This window comes from Enhydra lutris, unplaced genomic scaffold (genome assembly GCF_002288905.1).
Source record: "Enhydra lutris kenyoni isolate GAN:26980312 unplaced genomic scaffold, ASM228890v2 scaffoldscaffold96, whole genome shotgun sequence".
Lineage (NCBI taxonomy): Eukaryota > Metazoa > Chordata > Mammalia > Carnivora > Mustelidae > Enhydra > Enhydra lutris.
In genome coordinates this window covers 3,298,954-3,319,845 of record NW_019154180.1, presented here as the reverse complement: position 1 = coordinate 3,319,845, position 20,892 = coordinate 3,298,954, and the positions used below count along the sequence as shown (strand labels likewise).

General features: G+C 62.3%; 1 protein-coding gene across 4 annotated transcripts in view; it reads left to right on the top strand.

Annotated features, from left to right (window-relative positions):
• LOC111139194 (host cell factor C1) overlaps positions 1-19,911 on the top strand; it is a 22,386-nt gene extending 2,475 nt beyond the window's left edge. Inside the window, exons 2-26 of one of the 4 annotated variants that reach the window (XM_022491391.1) lie at positions 4,200-4,348; positions 4,505-4,665; positions 5,271-5,479; positions 6,229-6,313; positions 6,804-6,910; positions 8,036-8,215; positions 8,327-8,686; positions 8,927-9,087; positions 9,596-9,793; positions 10,395-10,619; positions 10,726-10,830; positions 11,112-11,331; positions 11,581-11,723; positions 11,873-12,011; positions 12,191-12,411; positions 13,066-14,542; positions 14,794-14,957; positions 15,624-16,068; positions 16,380-16,694; positions 16,843-16,961; positions 17,047-17,184; positions 17,544-17,729; positions 18,316-18,616; positions 19,117-19,180; positions 19,418-19,911. In XM_022491391.1, the coding sequence (XP_022347099.1) occupies positions 4,200-4,348; positions 4,505-4,665; positions 5,271-5,479; positions 6,229-6,313; positions 6,804-6,910; positions 8,036-8,215; positions 8,327-8,686; positions 8,927-9,087; positions 9,596-9,793; positions 10,395-10,619; positions 10,726-10,830; positions 11,112-11,331; positions 11,581-11,723; positions 11,873-12,011; positions 12,191-12,411; positions 13,066-14,542; positions 14,794-14,957; positions 15,624-16,068; positions 16,380-16,694; positions 16,843-16,961; positions 17,047-17,184; positions 17,544-17,729; positions 18,316-18,616; positions 19,117-19,180; positions 19,418-19,457 (5,912 nt within the window). In that variant the 3' untranslated portion in view covers positions 19,458-19,911. Of the gene's footprint in view, positions 1-4,199; positions 4,349-4,504; positions 4,666-5,270; positions 5,480-6,228; positions 6,314-6,803; positions 6,911-8,035; positions 8,216-8,326; positions 8,687-8,926; positions 9,088-9,595; positions 9,794-10,394; positions 10,620-10,725; positions 10,831-11,111; positions 11,332-11,580; positions 11,724-11,872; positions 12,012-12,190; positions 12,412-13,065; positions 14,543-14,793; positions 14,958-15,491; positions 16,069-16,376; positions 16,695-16,842; positions 16,962-17,046; positions 17,185-17,543; positions 17,730-18,315; positions 18,617-19,116; positions 19,181-19,417 lie in introns of all 4 variants that reach the window. The other 3 variants (XM_022491389.1, XM_022491388.1, XM_022491387.1) reach the window with 3 other exon arrangements.
• Positions 19,912-20,892: the final 981 nt, after the last annotated feature.

Genomic DNA, 20,892 nt, shown 5'->3' with positions numbered 1-20,892 from the left:
CTCCAGGCCCGTTCTTTTCCCGGGTTCAGGTCCTTGAATCTGGGCACGGCCTCCCAGCTTTGAGGTTGCTCTGGGGTGGGGAGCTGGCGCCCAAGGGAGAAGGAGGTTAGCGTGGTGAGGCTTGGGTGCTGCCATCTCCCTCCCCTGAGGCAGAGAGAGCGGCTTTCTGTGCTCCATGCACGGTGCTGCCCCTACCAAGTTGACTTGCAAAGGCTGGTGGGTTGCTAGTGCCCCTTTGCGTTGCGGGGCTCAGCACCTGTTGCCTCCAGTGAGGCCGGGCTGCTTGGCAGTACCCTGTGCCAGCTGCGACAGCTGCGGTGGCAGCCGTTACCTCAGTAAGGTAGGGCTGAGGGACGGGGCTGTTTTTAGAGAGGCCGCTGGCCGGAGCAGAACCTTCTAAACTGCTTGGACTGACTTTATTCTCATAAGGCTTGGAGCCGATCCTTAAGAGGGAGCTACAATTTTAGAAAGTAGGGCAGGGGCCTAATTACCATCAGCTCCGAAGTCCGCTGCTGCCAGGGCTTTCTGCATATTTGCTGGTTTATGCAAACGAACTGGCCACTTTGGCTTCTGTTCCTTTCCCATCTGCAAGGTTGTATCCCGTAGTAGAGGGTAGCCAGCCGTCCGAAGGGCCGCAGCCCCGGGTTCCTCCAGGGTAGCGGTTTGGAAAAAGCGCCATCCACTCCCGCAGGAGAGCCGCTAGCACAGCAGTTCCACACTCCTCCCCGCGCGTCTGCTCGGGGTCCGACCAGAGCTGGAGTCTGTGCTGCGTGTGGCGTCTGCTCATGGTTGTAGCTGCAGGGCTCTTGCCTTCTCCTCGGCCGATATGGGGCTTCGCGTGGCCCCTCTTCCACCACTGGGGGCACAGACGCAGGCGCCTGCGAGCCGTTGCCTTGACAGCTGCCTGTCTGCTCCCCGCTGTTTTGTTTTAAATCAGGGCAGAGCAGACCTTCCTTATGCCTCTTGCACTTTCCCTTCTCTGGGCTGAGAGACCTTCTGGAATGAGAGCTGACTGGGCTGGAAGCATTCCCTCTTGCCAAGATAAATGGCCCCAGGGGGCGCGTCTGGGACGTGTGCGAGCACTTTGCTGTCTTGGTTAGCTCAGGGATCTGGAGGTGATGCTCGAAGGGTGTGTGTCCTTCCTTTTTGGCGACAACTATCATAGCGGCTGTGGGACACTTGACTGGCCTTTGGGAGATCTTGTGGTAGCTGCTACTGTCCTACGCTGTGGGAATGTTATCTCAGGGTAGCAAAGCAGATTATGGAGAAGAGCCAGTCCTGACGGTGGGGTGTGTCCCCATGAGGGGAGGGTGTGGCTGGTCTGCCTCAGTGGTTCTTTAACATCTGGCAACTGTTAAACAGCTGCAAGGAGCCTTGGAAAACATGTAGTGGAACTTCCTTGTTTTTTTGCACATGAGGAAACAGGGTCTGAGAGGGGAAGTGACAGGTCTAGGGTCACCCTGCCAGCTGGTTGCAGGGTCATGAGGAGCACTTGGGGTACAGATATTCGTGGACACAGTTGGGCTGTGTCTTCCTTCGGTTAACGGGCCCAGGCCACCACCTTGAAACACCTTCCCGACCTCTGCTCCTCTAGTTCCCTGGCCGCTAGGTTTGGCCCCTCCGAAATCCGTTCCTCTCCGTCCGGAGACCTCCTCTCTTCTAACTCGCCTCTTGTGCTCACTTCCTGATCGGCCCCGTTAGTTTCGTTTGTCAGGAAATCCTGTTCGCCCTTTGAGGCCTGGCTCTGCGTTCGCCTTTTCTGAGAAGCCCCCTCTGCCGCGCTGCCTTGCTCCGCGCTCCCGAGGCCCCGGCCGCTGCAGACACACACCACTGCTGTCGCTGCCGGGAGCCGAGGGCCCAGCAACTTTCCCACTCAACTGGGGGTTCGCGAGCGAGGGCGGGCATGTCTGTGCCCCCCCCCCGCAGGCTTGGCACCGCGTCTGCCACGCAGGAAGCGCCCTGGCATGACAGAGCGGAGCCGACGCCACCGGTGGACTGCGTGTGCCCAGCTGTGTGGCCCAGTCTCCTGGGGTGACGCGTTTAAGGGCTGATGGGAGCCACCACAGATGGAGGCAGCGTGTGGGGACAGGGCTGCGGCCGCTGATGAGACCCCTAAGCTGCGCTTTCGGGCTTGCTGGGGAGGGAGAAGATGGAGTCATGTTTCTGGTTGTCCCACGGAGGGTCCCGTGTGCAGGTGGCCTCCTCTCCTCCCTGCCGAGCGCACTGACAGGCCGTGGCGGACGGAGAATGTGGGACCCGGAGGCTGGGTGTCAAGGTGCCCCACTCAATGAGCTGGAGATAATGCGAGTGCGTGAGGCAGCGCTGTGCCGTCGCGTGGGCGGGACGGGGCTGCGGCTCTTGACAGCGGTGTGGAGGGCCCCTGCCCCGAGTGTTCTAGAACGAGATCAGCTCCTCTTAAAGGAGCTGGCGGTCGTGAGCTCTTGAGACAGCACCGGTTCCTTCTAGCCTGGCCAGCTGGGCCACTGATTAGAGCGTGATGGGAAGGCTCGTGTGGCTTTGTCACAGCCCCTACTAGTGGCCCTGTGATGGCCCTGTAGCCACATGCGGCAGCGCCAAGTGCTCAGGTGAGAGAGGGCGGCCCATGGCTCTGGGCATGTGGGGCCCTTGGCGGAGTATCTAGCGATGGCTTTGAAGTCAGCGACAGGGTCCTTGCCTGTGCCTCTTTTTTGCTCTGTGACCTCAGGTAAGTCACTTCTCCTCTTGGGCTCTGTTCCTTCATCCATGGAGGGGACTTGGCCCGGGCAGCTTCCAGGTCTTCCTCCGGCTTTTCCCTGCGTAGTTGGGAGGGAACTCTGTGTCTTGCAGTGTGCGCACGGTTGTTGAAGGCTGCTGCCGTTTTTGGTCTGTTTTTCACAGTGGGCATGACAGTGAGGCGGTGAGCTGGGGCCCGGGCCGGCCCCTCTACCGGGAAGGCGGGGGAGGCTTTGCTGCTGGGCCTCCTGGAGTCCAGGTGACTCTGCTGAACCATGGAGGAGGGGTGGGTGGGGTGGGGCAGGATCACAGCCTGTTCCAAATCAACCTGCAGCAGGTGTGGAGGCGGGAGCGACGGGGCCCTTCTGCCCCAGGAAAGGCTGTGATTCTGGAGGCACCGTGTGCTTTTAGATGGGGGCAGGCCCTTTGGCCGATGTGGACATGGGACTTGTCCCCTAGTGTGTAGGGGAGATGTGTCAGTGACCCAAGTACGTGCCCTCCCAGAAAGGCTGAGAAGCCTGGGACGATCCTAACGCCCGCTCGGACTCCAGGACCGCCCCCATCACGCTTGGGCGTGGCCGCTCAGGGTGGACCGAAAGCAGTTGACGGGCAGAAGAGATGGTGTCTGACGCCCGGTTTTAGGTGTTTGGAGTGTAGCGTGTCGTTTAGGGACGGTCCTTTATGTAACGTGTAATGGAAAGGATCCCTCAAAATTCTGAGGAGGATTTGTGCCTTCTGCTTTTTCTGGGAGGCCCTGGCATGGCAGGCACGTGGGGAGCTGAACCCAGAGTGCGAGCCCGAAGTGAGGGGAGGAGTGGCGTGGGGGTGGGGTGGGCTTCTCTTTCACCCTCTTCTGAGGTGGTGGCGTCCTCACTCCCACTTAGAGGTGTGGATCTGGGGGAAGCTTTTGTAGCCACCACTTCTGGCTTTCAGGAATATTCGAGATTGGTACGGGTGTGACATGAGGGGAGAGGTGGGTGGCATGGTCCGTCCCCCAGGAGACCCCAGCAGAGATTGATTCTTGCCCCCCCTTCTCAGCTGGTGGGCCGAGCTGCCTTGATGGGCCTCCCTCACCCGCACACCTCCGGCTGCCAGCGCCTGCAGGGAGGGCGGGCATTGGCGGGCCGCGGTCACGCTTCCAGCCACTTAGGGGTGTAGCCCTGCGCCCCCAGGAAGAGGCGTACAGGGCCCCTGACGGGGTGCTTTGGGTGTCGGACATTTCATTCCAATATCGGACCCCCTGAGCGGTAGGGAAAGGAAGTCAGTGGCTACATTCCCAGAAGCTAATGAATTATCTTGGTTAGTGACTTCCTGCTTATGAAGACGACCTTGATGAGAAGCCGGGCAATTGCAGGCCGTTTGGAGGGGCCCCCGCTTTCTCAGAGCACGTTTCCCAGGCTGCTGGGTTTGGGGAGTAAGAGGAGTGGGGGTTCTGGTTCCGAAGGCTTTCTGAAGTGTTCTGACTCCTGCTTCCTTTTCGTGCCCAGCGACTAACCAGTGGTTCATCCCAGCCGTGAGAGGGGACATTCCCCCCGGGTGCGCAGCCTATGGCTTCGTGTGCGATGGGACGCGCCTGCTGGTGTTCGGCGGGATGGTGGAGTACGGGAAGTACAGCAACGACCTCTACGAGCTGCAGGTAGCAGCCCGCAGCGTGCTCGCCTGCCTGCGGCAGCGGCGGCCCTGGGCCTCCCTCCCCGCTCCCCCGCCGCCGCCCCCCTCCACAATAAATGGCCCGGGGTCTTGACGGGGACCAGCCCGTCCTGGGTTCGACCCCCAAGTCTTGATTTTGCAGGCAAGCCGATGGGAATGGAAGAGACTCAAAGCAAAAACGCCCAAAAACGGCCCGCCCCCATGTCCTCGGCTCGGGCACAGCTTCTCCCTTGTGGGCAATAAGTGCTACCTGTTTGGGGGCCTGGCCAACGACAGTGAGGACCCCAAGAACAACATTCCGAGGTGAGGCTTTGTCGTCTTCCATCTGGAGTCCTGAGGGTGGCCGTGCCTCTTCCCTTTCTTCAGTGAAACGAGAGGGTCACACTCCATGCCCGGTAGGGCCTTTCTGCCTCCGAGGTCTCGAACCCGGTGGAGGTGGGAGAGCAGGAGGGCCGGGCCAGGCCATAGAGGCCCACCTCGCCCTCGGCTGGTGCCTGCTCCCACCACGTTAGAGCTGGCGCTCGCCTTCCTGGCCTTTGCTGCCTGCAGACTTAGCGATGGTATTTTCCAAAGCCGGTGACCGAGTGCCTTTCTGAAGGCTGAAGGTGGTCCCAGATGGGCTCCTGCTTTGACCCCAGGAGGCCCTAGTACGATGGCCAGCTTCGTGTGCAAGGCAGCCTAGCGCACGCCATCCCATGGCTCCTCTCGGACTCCCACTCATCCTTGGGACACTCATCCTTGGGAGTTTCTGGTAGTCACTTCTCAGAGCTGAGGGGAGAAGAACTTGGAGTTCATTTGGACCTAGCCCCCTTTGTCTCCCAGGGAGTCTGCTGTTCGCCCCTAGAAGTTGGTGAGGCCGCTGGCGCATGGAGTCGGGGGGCTTGCCATGACTGCCTTTCCTTCTCCAGGTACCTGAATGACTTGTACATCCTGGAACTACGGCCAGGCTCCGGCGTGGTGGCCTGGGACATCCCCATCACGTATGGTGTCCTGCCTCCCCCCCGGGAGTCACACACTGCTGTGGTCTACACTGAGAAGGACAATAAGAAGTCCAAGCTCGTGATCTACGGAGGGATGAGCGGCTGCAGACTGGGGGACCTCTGGACCCTGGACATCGGTAAGCTGCCGGGGGGCAGGCTCAGAGCACACTGGACTTGGGGGCGCGGCGTGCAGAGATGGGGTGAGCGCGCCGCTCAGCCCTCCGTCCTCGGAGGGGCAGCCTGGGAGCAGGGGCGAGGGGGTGATGGCCTTTTCTAGGCTGGAACAGGCTGGATGAGGCAGCGTCCATCCCTGTCAGTTCGTCAGGGATCAGCCTGTAACGGGAATGACGCGCTGTGGTCTCTCGCGGTCACACGGCGTTTTGAGAGAGGCCCATAGCCAGGGTGGGGCTCGCTTGGGGTCGGGAGTGGTTGAAAGGAGGTCAGATTTTGGCCTGAAGGAAGGCCAAGGGTACTGGACAGCTGAGGACACATCTCTGCGGGGGCACGGCGTCCTGGAGGTCAGTGCTGGCTCTCAAAGGAAACCGTTTCCCCGGAGTGAAGTTCCTGGCAGCACCGGGGGCGGGGACGGACACGTGTTTTGGGGTGAGCAGGGTGGCAAATGCAGTGCCTTTGGGGGTGCACCTTTGGCTCGTACCAGAGCCCTGAGAGCAGCACTTGACAGGATAGCGAACTGAGTGTGGGAAATGCCAGAGCCCGGTGACCAGAAGGCCTCTTGGGGGCCGTGGGGAGGCCTGGCACGGAGTTCTTGGGCTTGGTGCGCACCCGCCTTCCAGAGCCTTCCCTGCATCCGGGGAAGGTCCTGCGGGGCCGAGGGCCCACGTCCGACCTCATGTAGTAACCGTCCCTTGTCCATCACTCTGCGCAGACACTCTGACGTGGAACAAGCCCAGTCTCAGCGGGGTGGCCCCTCTCCCTCGGAGCCTTCACTCAGCCACGACCATCGGAAACAAGTGAGTGGCCGCCGTCTTCCCGCCTGGCCCGCCCCACCCCCACAGGCCTCCGTTCTGTTCCTGCGCTTCCTGAGGCCCCGGGAGGCCTCTTTTGGCTGGGCTGGCCTGCCGCAGTCCCGTCTTTACATGACAACCCCGGGAGACCAAGACAGACTCGGGGTAGAGGGGCGCAGACCGTTCTAGGTCCTCTCCGTGAGCAGCAGGGCGTCTGTCAACGCCAAGGTCCCAAAGTGCCTATGAGAGCGATGGGGACGGCGGTGAGCTTTAGATGAGCTGAGTAGCAGCACTGTGTGGCAGAGGTGACGCAGTTCTTGTGAGGGCTGAGCCACCATGGAGAGGCCCGCATCAAGAGCGTCCATGCGTCCTGGGGGACTCTCCTGGGGAGAGCTGGAGGACCAAGCGTGTTTAGAACTTTTCTGGATGGAAGAGGTGGCCTCTAGCTTGGCACCTCCTCCACAACCCTCTCCTACTCTTCCCTCCCTCGTCCCAGAATGTACGTGTTTGGTGGCTGGGTGCCTCTCGTCATGGATGACGTCAAAGTGGCCACACACGAGAAGGAGTGGAAGTGTACCAACACACTGGCTTGCCTCAACCTGGGTATGGCCTCCCCGGGCTCGGCGTGGCCTGCGGAGGGCTGCGGGAGGCCGGCCCTCCTCAGCCCCGAGAGCTGTGTGGGCTGTGCAGGGAGCGAAGCTGCTTCTAAGGCCCGGCCTCTAGAATCCACGAGAAGTAGCCACTGGCCAGAGCGCTCAGAGGGGTGTCCCCGCTTTCAGGTTTTGCGTAGGCTCTTCTCCTGCACACGGCTCGGCCTCCGAAAGTACAAAAGTGTGACGGGGCAGAGCCTCCCTCCCGCCTCCCCTTCTGTGGAGGCAGCCACGTTGGTGGCTTGTCACCCGCCCCACAGGGACTCCTCTGCCTATACGAGCATCGTCGGCGGGCTCCTTTCTAAACACACACGATGGCAGCCTGCTCCCCGCAGTGCGGCGCCAAGCCCGGCCCTTTCGGTGCACTCGGTCTTGGAGACCGTCCGCTCCCATCCCCGCACGCCGAGCGGCCTCATTCTTTTGAGTTGCTATCCAGGTGTTGAAACTTGCACAGACGCGGCTCCGTGAGTATCCTTGCACTGTTCTCGCCCACGTGCAAGTGCATTTGAAGGGTAAACACCTAGAGGTAGAGTCGCTGCCGAAGGCCGTTGCCAAGCCGTCCCGCAGAGGCCGCAGCCACGTAGGTGCCCCCGGTGGTGCCTGTGCCCTCTCTCTGGCGAGCCCGAGAGGTGACAGCCGCCCCCGCCGCCCCCCCAGCCCTGGGTGCAGTAGGCGCGGGAGCCAAACTGCCAGGCGCCTTGTGGTTTCAGTTTGCGTTTCTCTTGTTTTCCGTGAGGGTATGTATTTCTCCTTAGATCCTCCTGTCGCCTTCTCCGTAGCTCGCGTTCCTCTTTGCCCGTCTCTTTCTGTAGGCTCTTGTGTTTGATGTGCAAGAATTGAAACCTTTGGCTGTGCGTTTCAGACAGTCCCGCCAGTTTGTAGTTTGTGGTTTCTAATTTCATCTTCCACGGGCCTTTTGCCATACTGAGTTATTTTCCATTTGTTTGTTTTTAATTTAGTAATCTTTGATAACTTCCTGGTTTTTAATTCCCCATCCCTGACAGCGAAAGGCCAAAGGGCCGCTGGGGGTTATGGGTTCCTTTGTCCCTTTGCTGACCTCCCCTCCCACCCTCCCCAGATACCATGGCCTGGGAGACCATCCTGATGGACACGCTGGAGGACAATATCCCTCGGGCCCGAGCTGGCCATTGTGCCGTGGCCATCAACACCCGGCTGTACATATGGAGTGGGCGCGATGGCTACCGAAAGGCCTGGAACAACCAGGTCTGCTGTAAGGACCTCTGGTACCTGGAGACAGGTAAGGCCTCTGGGTCGGGCCATAGGCCACCGCCTGCAGCTGAGCCTGGGGTGGGGGTTGCGGGAGGAGCTTATGCTCCGGCCCCTTCTCACCGGCTCTGCTCTCTCCCAGAAAAGCCACCACCCCCGGCCCGGGTACAGCTGGTACGAGCCAACACGAACTCCCTGGAGGTGAGCTGGGGGGCAGTGGCGACAGCCGACAGTTACCTTCTGCAGCTCCAGAAATATGACATTCCTGCCACGGCTGCTACCGCCACCTCCCCCACACCCAATCCAGTCCCGTCTGTGCCTGCCAACCCTCCCAAGAGCCCTGCCCCCGCAGCAGCCGCACCTGCCGTGCAGCCGCTGACCCAAGTAGGCATCACGCTCCTGCCCCAGGCTGCCAGCGCGCCCCCAACCACCACCACCATCCAGGTCTTGCCGACGGTGCCTGGCAGCTCCATCTCCGTGCCCGCCGCAGCCAGGACTCCAGGTGAGCTGGGGGCCTGGCAGTGGGCCTGAGGGCAGGGTCTAGCCCACAGGGACATGGTCAGCCGTACTGAGGGCTGCCGAGGACCACATGCCTGATGGTCACGCGCACCGGCTCGGCCATACCTGTGGACACCGTTCCTGAACAGGTCTGGGAGGACCAGACCTGATGCACAAACGGGTCGCGGAAGCACTTCGCATTTGCACACGGGACGCAGCAGAGGCCCCCTGCTTCCCTCACCAGGTGTGCCTGCTGTTCTCAAAGTCACCGGTCCTCAGGCAACAACAGGAACCCCATTGGTCACCATGCGACCTGCCAGCCAGGCTGGGAAAGCCCCCGTCACCGTGACCTCCCTTCCCGCAGGCGTGCGAATGGTTGTGCCAACGCAGAGTGCCCAGGGGACGGTAAGGAGCTGTTGGAGAGGGCGGGACATCCTGGAGATCGATGGCGCTTACAGGGCTTAAGGCTGCCCCCAGCCAGGGCTTTTCTTGGCTGCGGAGCACTGAGGAGGCCACCTGTTATTACGGAGTTAATCAAAATTTATAAGCTGATGCCTCAAAAAGACCTCACTGCCATGTGTATTTGGCTCCCGCAAGGGCATCTTAAATGTGAACTTCCTTGTTCAGAAGCCCAAGGGGAGAATCTAGCCAGCCAGGGTCTGACCCCGGGCCCGGAGGAGGGAGCCGTGTCTGGCTTCATGGTCTTCAGAAAAGATCTCGAGCTTCTGGCAGACGCGTACTGCTGGGTCGCCACGCCTGGCCGGTGGTGGGAGGCCAGGCTGGAGCCGAGGGGTGCTGGCAGGAGGAACGCTGGGCCCCGGGCGGAGGCTCCCTAGGCTGGGCTGAGCTGGATTCTGCCGAGGTTTCTGCTGCCCTCCCCTAGCCCGGGCTCATGCACCCCATGCCCCTGCAGGTGATCGGCAGTAGCCCCCAGATGAGCGGCATGGCTGCGCTGGCAGCCGCCGCCGCCGCCACACAGAAGATCCCTCCTTCCTCAGCGCCCACAGTGCTGAGCGTCCCGGCAGGCACCACCATCGTCAAGACTGTGGCCGTGACACCTGGCACCACCACCCTCCCGGCCACTGTAAAGGTGGCCTCCTCGCCAGTCATGGTGAGTGTGTCTCGGGCCCGGCTCTGAGCCGCCAGCCTTGTGGTAGGGCCTCTGGGCACTGGGGTAAGACAGTGATTGCCCCTCCCAGGCTTTGGAGCGAGCTGTGGGGCTGTTGGCCCCTCCTGGCTGCTTGCCGTGGGCTGTGGAACAAGCCATTCCACGGGGCCGTGACAGCCGTAGGCTAGGCGTGCGCTCTCGGTGTCCTCCCTTGCTTCACTAAAGGAAAGGGAAAGCGGGACGCCTGGGTGGCTCAGTTGGTTAAGTGGCTGCCTTTGGCTCGGGTCGTGATCCCAGCGTCCTGGGATCGAGTCCCACATCGGGCTCCTTGCTCATCAGGGAGCCTGCTTCTCCCTCTGCCTCTGCCTGCCATTCTGTCTGCCTGTGCTTGCTCTCTCTCCCTCTCTCTCTGACAAATAAATAAATAAAATCTTTTAAAAAAAAAAAAAAAAAGGAAAGGGAAAGCACTGTGAGCCGTTCTGCAGGTGGGTGGGTGTGGGCAGGTAGACAAGCAGATGGGGAGGGAGCCACGGGCCTGCAGGGCCACTCTGGGCGGGGGCGCGGCCTCTCTGTCCCGCTCATGGCCCGTCTCCGCCCCTTCAAGGTGAGCAACCCCGCCACCCGGATGCTGAAGACCGCAGCCGCGCAGGTGGGAACGTCGGTCTCTTCCGCTGCCAACACATCCACCCGCCCCATCATCACGGTCCACAAGTCAGGGACTGTGACAGTGGCCCAGCAAGCCCAGGTGGTGACCACCGTGGTGGGTGGAGTTACCAAGACCATCACCCTGGTGAAGAGCCCCATCTCCGTCCCTGGAGGCAGCGCTCTGGTGAGTGACGGGCGTCAGTAGGCTGCCTGTAACAGGAGAGGCCCGACCCAGGCTGTGCTCTTGCTGGGTTTCCAGATCACTCCTTGCTCCATCCTTTCCTTTTCAGATTTCCAACCTGGGCAAAGTGATGTCAGTGGTTCAGACCAAACCGGTTCAGACCTCGGCAGTCACGGGCCAGGCATCTACGGGCCCAGTGACTCAGATCATCCAGGTACGCTCTGGGGCCACAGACTCTGACACGGGGCGGCTCTGGGCCCCAGACCCAGACACGGGGCGGCTCTGGGCCCCTGACTGACAACGGGGTGGCTCTGGGCCGCAGGAAGAACCCCTGTCCCTGTCTAGGGAAGATCTCTTCACACTCTGCGGCTCACACCGTCCCACGGCTTGATCCCGCCTCTCCCTGTCTTCAGAACCCTCCCGGAGCCCCTCGGGCCACCAGTAGAGAGCTGCCCATCCTGGCAATGGTGACATGTACTTGTCTTGCTCTTGCAGACCAAAGGGCCGCTGCCAGCCGGGACCATCCTGAAGCTGGTGACCTCAGCAGACGGCAAGCCCACCACCATCATCACTACCACGCAGGCCAGCGGGGCAGGGACTAAGCCCACCATCCTGGGCATCAGCAGTGTGTCCCCGAGCACCACCAAGCCTGGCACAACCACCATCATCAAGACCATCCCCATGTCGGCCATCATCACGCAGGCTGGCGCCACAGGTGGGGGCCTCTCCCGGGCCCCAGATGAGGAGCCACGTCAGGAGGCCAAGGCTGTGCGGGCGGGGGGCCGGGCTGTGGCGCGCTCTCTTCTTTCCCTTGCCTCACGTTTGTAGGGAGGTGGCAGGGGTGTGGTTACAGTCGGTACCAGGTTTGGATCAAGGGGTGGTGGGTGGGAGGCACTGCTTGCAAGAGAGCATGAGGGAAATGGGCGAGGGGCCCCTGAGGCCAAACCACCCCTCTCCTGCCCAGGTGTGACCAGCAGTCCTGGCATCAAGTCCCCCATCACCATCATCACCACCAAAGTGATGACTTCAGGAACTGGAGCACCGGCCAAAATCATCACCGCTGTCCCTAAGATCGCCACTGGGCACGGGCAGCAAGGAGTGACTCAGGTGAGGTGTGCCCGACCCTCCCCTTGGCCCTAGCATCCAGCCCAGGATCCCTGCAGGCCACACTCATTCTCCTGAGGGGCCCGGGAGGGGGCAGCACAGGTCTGAACAACCTTGGAGTGACATGGGGGCGCTCTCTTCTGGCATTGCAGGTGGTGCTGAAAGGGGCCCCTGGACAGCCGGGCACCATCCTCCGCACCGTGCCCATGGGGGGGGTCCGCCTGGTCACTCCTGTCACGGTCTCTGCCGTCAAGCCAGCTGTCACCACATTGGTTGTGAAGGGCACCACAGGTGCGTAGCCTAGATGCCGGGCCTGCCCCTCCGTTGGGAGAGGAGCCCGCTCCCAGCCTTCTTCTCCCCTGGGGTGTGCTCTTGTCCCCGTGTCCTGTCCCCACGGGAGGGAAAAGCTGCTGGCAGGGGGAAGGCCCCAGGTGCGGGCCTCACCCCACCCCTGCCCCTTCCCCCTCCAGGCGTCACAACCCTCGGCACAGTGACGGGCACCGTTTCCACTAGCCTTGCCGGAGCCGGAGGCCACAGTACAAGCGCCTCCCTGGCCACGCCCATCACCACGTTGGGCACCATCGCCACCCTCTCAAGCCAAGTGATCAACCCCACTGCCATCACCGTGTCGGCAGCTCAGACCACGCTGACGGCGGCCGGCGGGCTCAGCACCCCCACCATCACCATGCAGGTAGGATGGCTGGGAGAGTGCAGGGGGCGGGCGGGCACATGTCCCGGCCTTCGCGTGCGTGTGTGCACGGATGAGCCACAGCTTAAGGCTTCTGCTCCGCTTCTTGGGGTCCAGGCCCTCTTTTCCTCACCTGCGTGGCCTGGGGGAGGGGCAGGGGCGCGTCCCTGCTGTACCGCTGTGACTCTTGGTCACTACAACTGTCGTGTCAGTGGGTTAGGTCTCAAGCAGTTCTAGATTTTGAACGTGGGGCAGACGTTTTCTCTTACGATGTAGACGATTCAACAGTTTGTTTTTGCGTACACGGTATTTATTTTTTTCATATATTTTAAGCTGAATTCATGCAAGTGGCAAAGCGTCTAGGTACAGGGTCAGCGGGGCTCCCTCCATGACCAAGGGCTGGCCCTAGCCGCTGACACAACCCCACAGCCCCTTCCCAGTCTCCATGGTCTTGGAGGCAAAGCCGTGCCTCTAGTCTGGTCCCTGAGCCACTCAGTGTCTGGAGCTCAGAGGGAAAACAGGTCCTGAATATTTCTCAGGGCTGTTGCTTTAGAACCTGAGCCGGTGGTCCCCGCCATTACGGGTGACGCTGTAGGATGGCAGAGGGACAGATAGGAAGTTGCAGAAGTAACCCTTCCCATCTTTTCTCTCCCCCAGCCTGTCTCCCAGCCAACCCAGGTGACTCTCATCACGGCACCCAGTGGTGTCGAGGCTCAGCCTGTGCACGACCTGCCTGTGTCCATTCTAGCCTCACCTACTACAGAACAGCCCACGGCCACTGTCACTATCGCCGACTCGGGTCAGGGAGAGGTACAGCCAGGCACCGTGACCCTGGTGTGCTCGAATCCGCCCTGCGAGACGCACGAGACGGGCACCACTAACACGGCCACCACCACTGTCGTAGCTAACCTTGGGGGGCAGCCACAGCCCGCCCATGTGCAATTCGTCTGTGACAGACAGGAGGCAGCTGCTTCCCTTGTGACCTCGACGGTTGGGCCGCAGAATGGCAGCGTGGTCCGCGTCTGCTCCAACCCGCCGTGTGAGACGCACGAGACAGGCACCACTAACACAGCCACCACCGCTACGTCCAACATGGCCGGGCCACACAGCTGCTCCAACCCGCCCTGCGAGACGCACGAGACAGGCACCACCAGCACCGCCACCACCGCCGTGTCCAGCATCGGCGCCGGCCAGCAGCGGGATGTGCGGCGTGTTTGCGTGGCCAGCACCGCGCCCGCTGTGCTCCGGGTTGGTGTGGCTGCTGGGGCATCAGAGGGAGCCCAGATGTCTGTCAAGCCATTGTGCCAAACCCGCCAGACCAGCGTGACCAGCGCCACCATGACTGTGATGGCCACCGGCGTGACCCCGTGCTCAGCTTTCGTGCAGCTGGCCCCTGTGAGCGGCCAGGTCCGAGCCAGCATTCTCGGAGGCAAGGACAGTCCCATGGCTGGCCTGAGTCCGCTGGTCTCCATTGGCCGCCAGCTGGAGGCCCACCACACCCACACAACCAACACGCCCACCACGGTCCGCTCTGCCATGGGGGCCGGGGAGCCTGGCGAGGCCCGGGGGACCCCCATGCCCGCATACGAGAGCTCACCAGGCGCCACCGTGACTGTGCCAGCCCTGGAGGCACTGCTGTGCCCTTCAGCCACCGTGACCCAAGTCTGCTCCAACCCACCCTGCGAGACCCACGAGACGGGCACCACCAACACCGCCACTACCTCGAACGCAGGCAGCGCCCAGCGGGTCTGCTCCAACCCGCCTTGCGAGACCCATGAGACGGGCACCACGCACACACCCACCACGGCCACCTCCGGTGGGGGTGCGGGCCAGCCCGAGGGAGGGCAGCAGCCCCCTGCCGGCCGCCCCTGCGAGACGCACCAGACCACTTCCACTGGCACCACCATGTCAGTCGGCATGGGCGCCCTGCTCCCCGATACCGTTCCCTCCCATAGGACCCTAGAGTCCGGCTTGGAGGTGGCAGCACCGGCCACCGTCGCCGCCCAGGCTGCTGCTTCGTTGCTGGCTCCGTTCCCGACGCAGAGGGTTTGCTCCAACCCGCCTTGTGAGACGCATGAGACAGGCACCACGCACACGGCCACCACCGTCACCTCCAACATGAGCTCGAACCAAGGTGAGTAAAGACACCGGCCTGGCGTGCATTGTCTCCCAGAGCCCTGGGCTCAGAGGCTGAGGGGAGTAGTGACTAGAAGAGCCGCTCGGCCAGAAGCTAATAGTTAGAGTTCTTGGGGCTCGGTGTCCCAGCAGGGGTTGGGGTACTGCAAGAAACTGTGTTCCCTGGGGGCAAAGCTGGCTAGAGGCCTTGGGGCTCCTGCTAGCCTAGTACTTGTCACACTTCTCTTTGCTTGCTCCCCTCCCTCCCAGATCCCCCACCAGCCGCCAGTGACCAGGGAGAGGTGGAGAGCACCCAGGGTGACAGTGTGAACATCACCAGCTCCAGTGCCGTTACAACGACCGTGTCCTCCACCCTGACACGGGCTGTGACCACTGTAACACAGTCCACGCCCGTCCCAGGCCCCTCGGTGCCGGTAAGAACCCCCGGAGGTACCCCGTGCCCCCTCCCTGCTGCCCACTGCACTTCCGGTCTGTGCGGTTCCAGGCTCGGACACCAGGTGTCACCCTTGCCCCAGGCACTGAACCGCTCCTCATCCCTTTTCCCGAGTCCTTCTTCCTGACCGTAAAAGTGCTGCCTGGGGCATCGTTGGGCAGGAGGCAGGGATCTTCCAGGCCCCAGCGTCTTGGAGATGCTTTGATTTCTGTAGCTGTTTCCCGTGGCTTGTCATTTGGCTATAACCAGTGAGAGTGACATGGCAGGAGCCAGAGTGTCTCTTTGGCTAGACCGAGATGCCTCTCTGAGGATGGGTGAAAATCAGCCAGAGGGTCCCAAGGGTTTCCTGTCTTGTGCGCCCCCCACCATGGCTTGGTCACCTGCTGCACTCCTAATCAGGTGGGGTGAGGCTGGCCGCGGACAGTGAAAATCCAGGTCTCCAGGGAAAGATGAAGGCTGCCCGGCTCTGGCCACTCTCTTCTCCCCTCTGACGGGGGCTTCTCTCCCTTTCTAGAAGATCTCATCAGTGACTGAGGCTACCCCAGGGGCTCTGACCACCGAAGTCCCCATCCCGGCCACGATAACAGTGACCATAGCCAACACAGAAACTTCTGACATGCCCTTCTCTGCTGTTGACATCCTGCAGCCCCCAGAGGAACTCCAGGCCTCGCCAGGGCCTCGCCAGCAGCTGCCGCCACGGCAACTCCTGCAGCCCGCCTCTACACCCCTGCTGGGGGAGTCCGCCGAGGTCCTGTCAGCCTCCCAGACCCCTGAGCTCCAGGCCGCCGTGGATCTGAGCAGTACAGGGGACCCATCTCCGGGCCAGGAGCCTGCCAGCTCAGCCGTGGTGGCCACGGTGGTGGTCCAGCCGCCCCCACCCACACAGTCTGACGTAGACCAGTTGTCCCTCCCCCAAGAGCTGATGGCCGAGGCCCAGGCGGGCACCACCACCCTCATGGTGACGGGGCTCACCCCCGAGGAGCTGGCAGTCACTGCTGCCGCTGAAGCGGCTGCCCAGGCCGCAGCCACGGAGGAGGCCCAGGCCCTGGCTATCCAGGCAGTGCTCCAGGCCGCGCAGCAGGCCGTCATGGGTAGGTGCTGGTGGGGGGGCGGCTGAGCGCTGACCGTCCAGGCCAGCCAGGAGCCCTGAGGGGAAGGTGGGCCCCTCAGGAGGAGCAAGGCCAGGGTGGGCCTCTGCAGTCTCCCGCTGACTGCCCTGACCGGGTGGCCACCACGTTGGGAGGGGGTGGGCTGCCTGAGAAGAGGGGGCCTGGCTCCCTGCCAGGGTGGCCCAAGTTGGCCGGGACAGGGCAAGCCAGGGCGCGGGGCTGGGCCGCCTGGGCCAGCACTCCTCTTGAGTGGCGTCCCCGCTCCCACCCCCCACCCCCACCCCCTGGAGCAGGCACCGGGGAGCCCATGGACACGTCCGAGGCGGCAGCGGCTGTGACGCAGGCGGAGCTGGGCCACCTGTCGGCCGAGGGCCAAGAGGGCCAGGCCGCCACCATCCCCATCGTGCTGACGCAGCAGGAGCTGGCGGCACTCGTGCAGCAGCAGCAACTACAGGAGGCGCAGGCGCAGCAGCAGCAGCACCTCCCCACCGAGGCCTTGGCCCCCGCCGACAGCCTCAACGACCCAGCCATTGAGGGCAACTGCCTCAACGAGCTGGCCGCGGCCGTGCCCAGCACCGTGGCCCTGCTGCCCCCCACGGCCACCGAGAGTGAGTGTGAGGGCACCGCGCCGGTGGGGGCCGAGTGTCTGGGCCCTTCCCGCAGACGCGGCCAGGGCGGTCTGGCCCGAGGGGAGGAGCTCCCCGCACACGAGTGGGCTCTCCGGGCCGCCCCCACGGATGTCTCTCTCCCTCACAGGCCTGGCTCCGTCCAACACGTTTGTGGCTCCACAGCCGGTGGTGGTGGCCAGCCCCGCCAAGCTGCAGGCCGCGGCCACCCTGACTGAAGTGGCCAATGGCATCGAGTCCCTGGGTGTGGTGAGTCTGGTGCGGCGGGGTTTCAAGGGGTGTGGCATCCGGGGCCCGAAGGCCGAGGGTTTCAGCTCTCCTTCCTGTCTTTCAGAAGCCGGACTTGCCACCCCCACCCAGCAAGGCGCCTGTGAAGAAGGAGAACCAGTGGTTTGATGTGGGGGTCATTAAGGGTACCAATGTAATGGTGACACACTATTTCCTGCCACCAGATGACGCCATCCCTTCTGACGTAAGTGTTCCCGGGAGCCGGTGCCCTTGGGCGGGGGCGGGGTGTGGGCTGGCCATGAGGCAGGTGTTGGGGCTCACGGCGCCTTCTGAAGCTCCCCAGGGCACCGTCCGCCTTGGGGCCAGCCCAAGGACAGCCATATGTGGCGTCCTCTCCACATGCCTCTTTCTCCCAGGGCCCTTAGAGCCGCCACAAAGCCTATTGTCAGTCCCCTGTCCCTACTGCTGCCCTCCTGGCCCATCCCCAGGGCGGGAGAGTGCTGCCGGCCCTGGAGCCCAACCCCAGAGCTGCTCTCTCGGCGATGGGGCTTAGGTCACCTTTTTCTCTCTCCCTCTTCCTGTCCTCCCGGCCTCTGTCCCCAGGATGACTCGGGCACCGTCCCCGACTATAACCAGCTGAAGAAGCAGGAGCTGCAGCCGGGCACAGCCTATAAGTTCCGCGTGGCCGGGATCAATGCCTGCGGCCGGGGACCCTTCAGCGAGATCTCAGCCTTTAAGACGTGTCTGCCTGGTTTCCCGGGGGCCCCCTGTGCCATTAAAATCAGCAAAGTGAGTCTTGCCGTGGGGTAACCCTGTGCCCAGCTGGAATACAGCAGGCCGAGCCCAAGCCCGTCCGCCGGGCGCTCCCTTCTGGGCCGGCTGGGTCTGGGCTGCGGCTTCTGTCCTGTTGCCGGTTGCTGGGTTGACAAGGGTCAGTTCCTTCCCTCCCCGTCTTCGTTCTCCTTCTCTCTAACGTGGCAGCTAGTGTTCACTGAGGGTCTCTTACCTGCCACGTTCAACGTGTTTTCTTTATCCAATCCTTCAACGTCCTGAGGAGGTCTGGGATCTGATGAGGAAACTGAGGCACCAAGAGGCTCAGGGCCAAGTCCCACAGTCGATGGCAGAGCAGGTGAAGGGAGGCGGTGCTCTGAGCCCCTGTTCGTGTTACTTTGTCGTTCGGTCAGGCTGCCCCCCGGGCCGGGACTGGCGAGGCCATGTCCCCAGAGCTCAGTTGCGTCAGGAAGAGGGCTGAGGTACAACCAGTCGGTTTTGGGAGCCACAAAGTGTTCCCACTTATCTGTCCCTGGAGAGGCCGAGTGAGAGAGTCACAGAGGCCACAGGCGGCACGGCTTGACCCCTGGCCCCTTGGTTCTAGAGTCCAGATGGTGCGCACCTGACGTGGGAGCCGCCGTCTGTGACCTCCGGCAAGATCATCGAGTACTCGGTGTACCTGGCCATCCAGAGCTCGCAGGCCGGTGGTGAGCCCAAGAGTTCCACGCCGGCCCAGCTGGCCTTCATGCGGGTGTACTGCGGGCCCAGCCCGTCCTGCCTGGTGCAGTCATCCAGCCTCTCCAACGCCCACATCGACTACACCACCAAGCCCGCCATCATCTTCCGCATCGCCGCCCGCAATGAGAAGGGCTATGGCCCAGCCACCCAAGTGAGGTGGTTGCAAGGTGGGTGTCGTGCGGGAGGCTCCTGGGCCAGCATCACGTGAGGTGGGGCGACCTGGCTCCAGGCTGGACTTTAGAGCTTCACGGTTGGGGGAGATGACCTAGGGTGGGTGCTATGGACGGGTCTCGGGGTGGGGGGGGGCACCTTGCCTCATCTGCGGGTTCGGGGGAAGCCGGCCAAGGGTGTTTGAGGTGAGACGGGGGACCATGAGAACTTCAAGTAGGAGGTACAGGGCAAGGCCCAAGTCCAGGGCACAGGGTGGAGAATGGACGACCCAGCATGCCTTGTCGGGCTTTACTCCAGGGAACCATGAGGCTGGGCGACTGTGGGAGGAGGTGGCGCACATAGGAGTGGCCTTCGCTCGGCACGCTTCTGTAGGCTGTGGGCAGGGTGTCCCTGTCCCCTCCGCTCTTGGCCTCTTGGCCTGTGGGCCACTGTGCGGCTGAAGTCGGCCAGACAGCCCACCTCGCTGAGCTGCTTACCACTCCATTTTTCCTTTCAGAAACCAGTAAAGACAGCTCTGGCGCCAAGCCAGCCAGCAAGCGGCCCATGTCCTCTCCGGAAATGTAAGCAGGAAGCCCCTTTCTGGAACTTTCTAAGACTGAGGGTAGACAGCTACTGGGAGGAAGCAGCAATAGAAACAGTGTGGCTCGTCCCTTCCAAAGCCTCGAGGGGCTGCACACGGGGTGGGAGCACATGTGAGGCACCAGCCAGAGGTCCGCAGGGAGGCCCACTGCGCGGTTTCCCAGAGTCGTTGGGACCCATGCTGACGCTCTCTTTCCTTTTTCTTGGCTCCTTCCAAGGAAATCCGCTCCAAAGAAATCTAAGGCAGATGGTCAGTGAGAGGCAGCTCCCCTGCACCTGGACCCTTCGCCGGACCCCCCCCCTTCTGCTTCTCGGGAACGCCACCTGCCAGGGCCCCCCTGTCCTCCCCACCCGGCGCTCACACTTCACCCTCAGGAGCCACTAGCCGCCACTCATTCTCTCTCCCTCTCTGTTTTTAAAATAATCGCAAGAAAGCACATTGCACCGCTGCTGTGGGAGGAAGCAGAACGCGGATCTGGAAGAGCAGTGAGCAAGTGAGACGTGTGCCCTCCTCCCCCTTCTTCCCGCCGGTGCCATCCTCCCGGAGCTGAGCAGGCCCCGCGTTCTGAGGCCCTCGAGGGAGCTAGACAGAGGCTTTGGACGAAGCAGATGCGCCTTGGAGACCAGGACGCACGTGCCTCTGGCAGCTGGTCACCTTGGTTCCGAGGGGGCGGCCAAGGGCGGGAGGGGCTGTAGCATGGAAGCAGAAGAACGCCCCCCCCCCCCCCCCCCCCCCCCCCGCCCCCGCCCCCAAGCTCCCCTCCCCCCGCCTCTGCTCCGAGTGGGCCAGCGGGGCACCCGAGTGCTAGATGCCCACGTGGTTCCTTTTGCATATCCTGCCTCCACACGGCCCTGGGCTTCAGCTTCGTCCAACCCGTCTCAACGGCCTTCGTACTCTGACCCCTTGTCCCGTCTCTCTTCTTTCGCGATTAGAGAGCTAGGAAGTAAGAAGAAAGAGAAAGGGGGAAGAATGAGCCCGTGGTGGCCCGAGCAGTGTTCTGTGCAAATCTCCTGGCTCCCAGTGGGGCATACAGTAGCCCCCACGGAGCCTGGCTTTGGCCCCTGGGTCGGGGCTAGGGGCCACACCACCAACTGCTGCATTTGTTGTATTTTTTTTAAGTTGGAATTGATGAAGTTGACATTTTTATTGTAATTTTAGCCTTAGCGTGTGGGGTTTTGTCCCTTTTTTTGTTGTTGTTGTTAGCTGTGTACAGTATGTGTACCTTTTTTTTCTTTTCCTTTTTTTTTTTAACTTTTACTTTTTTTTCCTTGGCTAAAGCCTTGGCAGGGATCTTTCTGGAAGAAAAGCTGGGGGCAGCTGGCACAGGAGAGGCGTAGAATCTCCCCTGTGGGCCTGGTGTTGGCTGCCAGGCCTGATTTCCTCTTGCCGGCCCCTGCTGTCCGCCCCCTTTACTTGTCCCCAGGCCCCTGGGGTAGAGGAGGGCTGAGCTGTCAAACCTCACTCCCGGGGGTGATCGAGCTGGAGAGTCTCTGTTGGAGTCTAAAGTCAGGTTTCTGCAGAGGAGCGGGTCCTGGGTTCACAGTGCTCTCAACATCCCCTGCCCCCCAGCCCACCCCCGACTCCCCACCCCACCCCCTGCCCCGCAGGCTCCCTCCTTGGCAAACTGGCTGAGAGTATCTGCCACCATCCCCTGCGGCCTCCTCCAGGCAGGGGCATGTCAGAAGGAGTGGG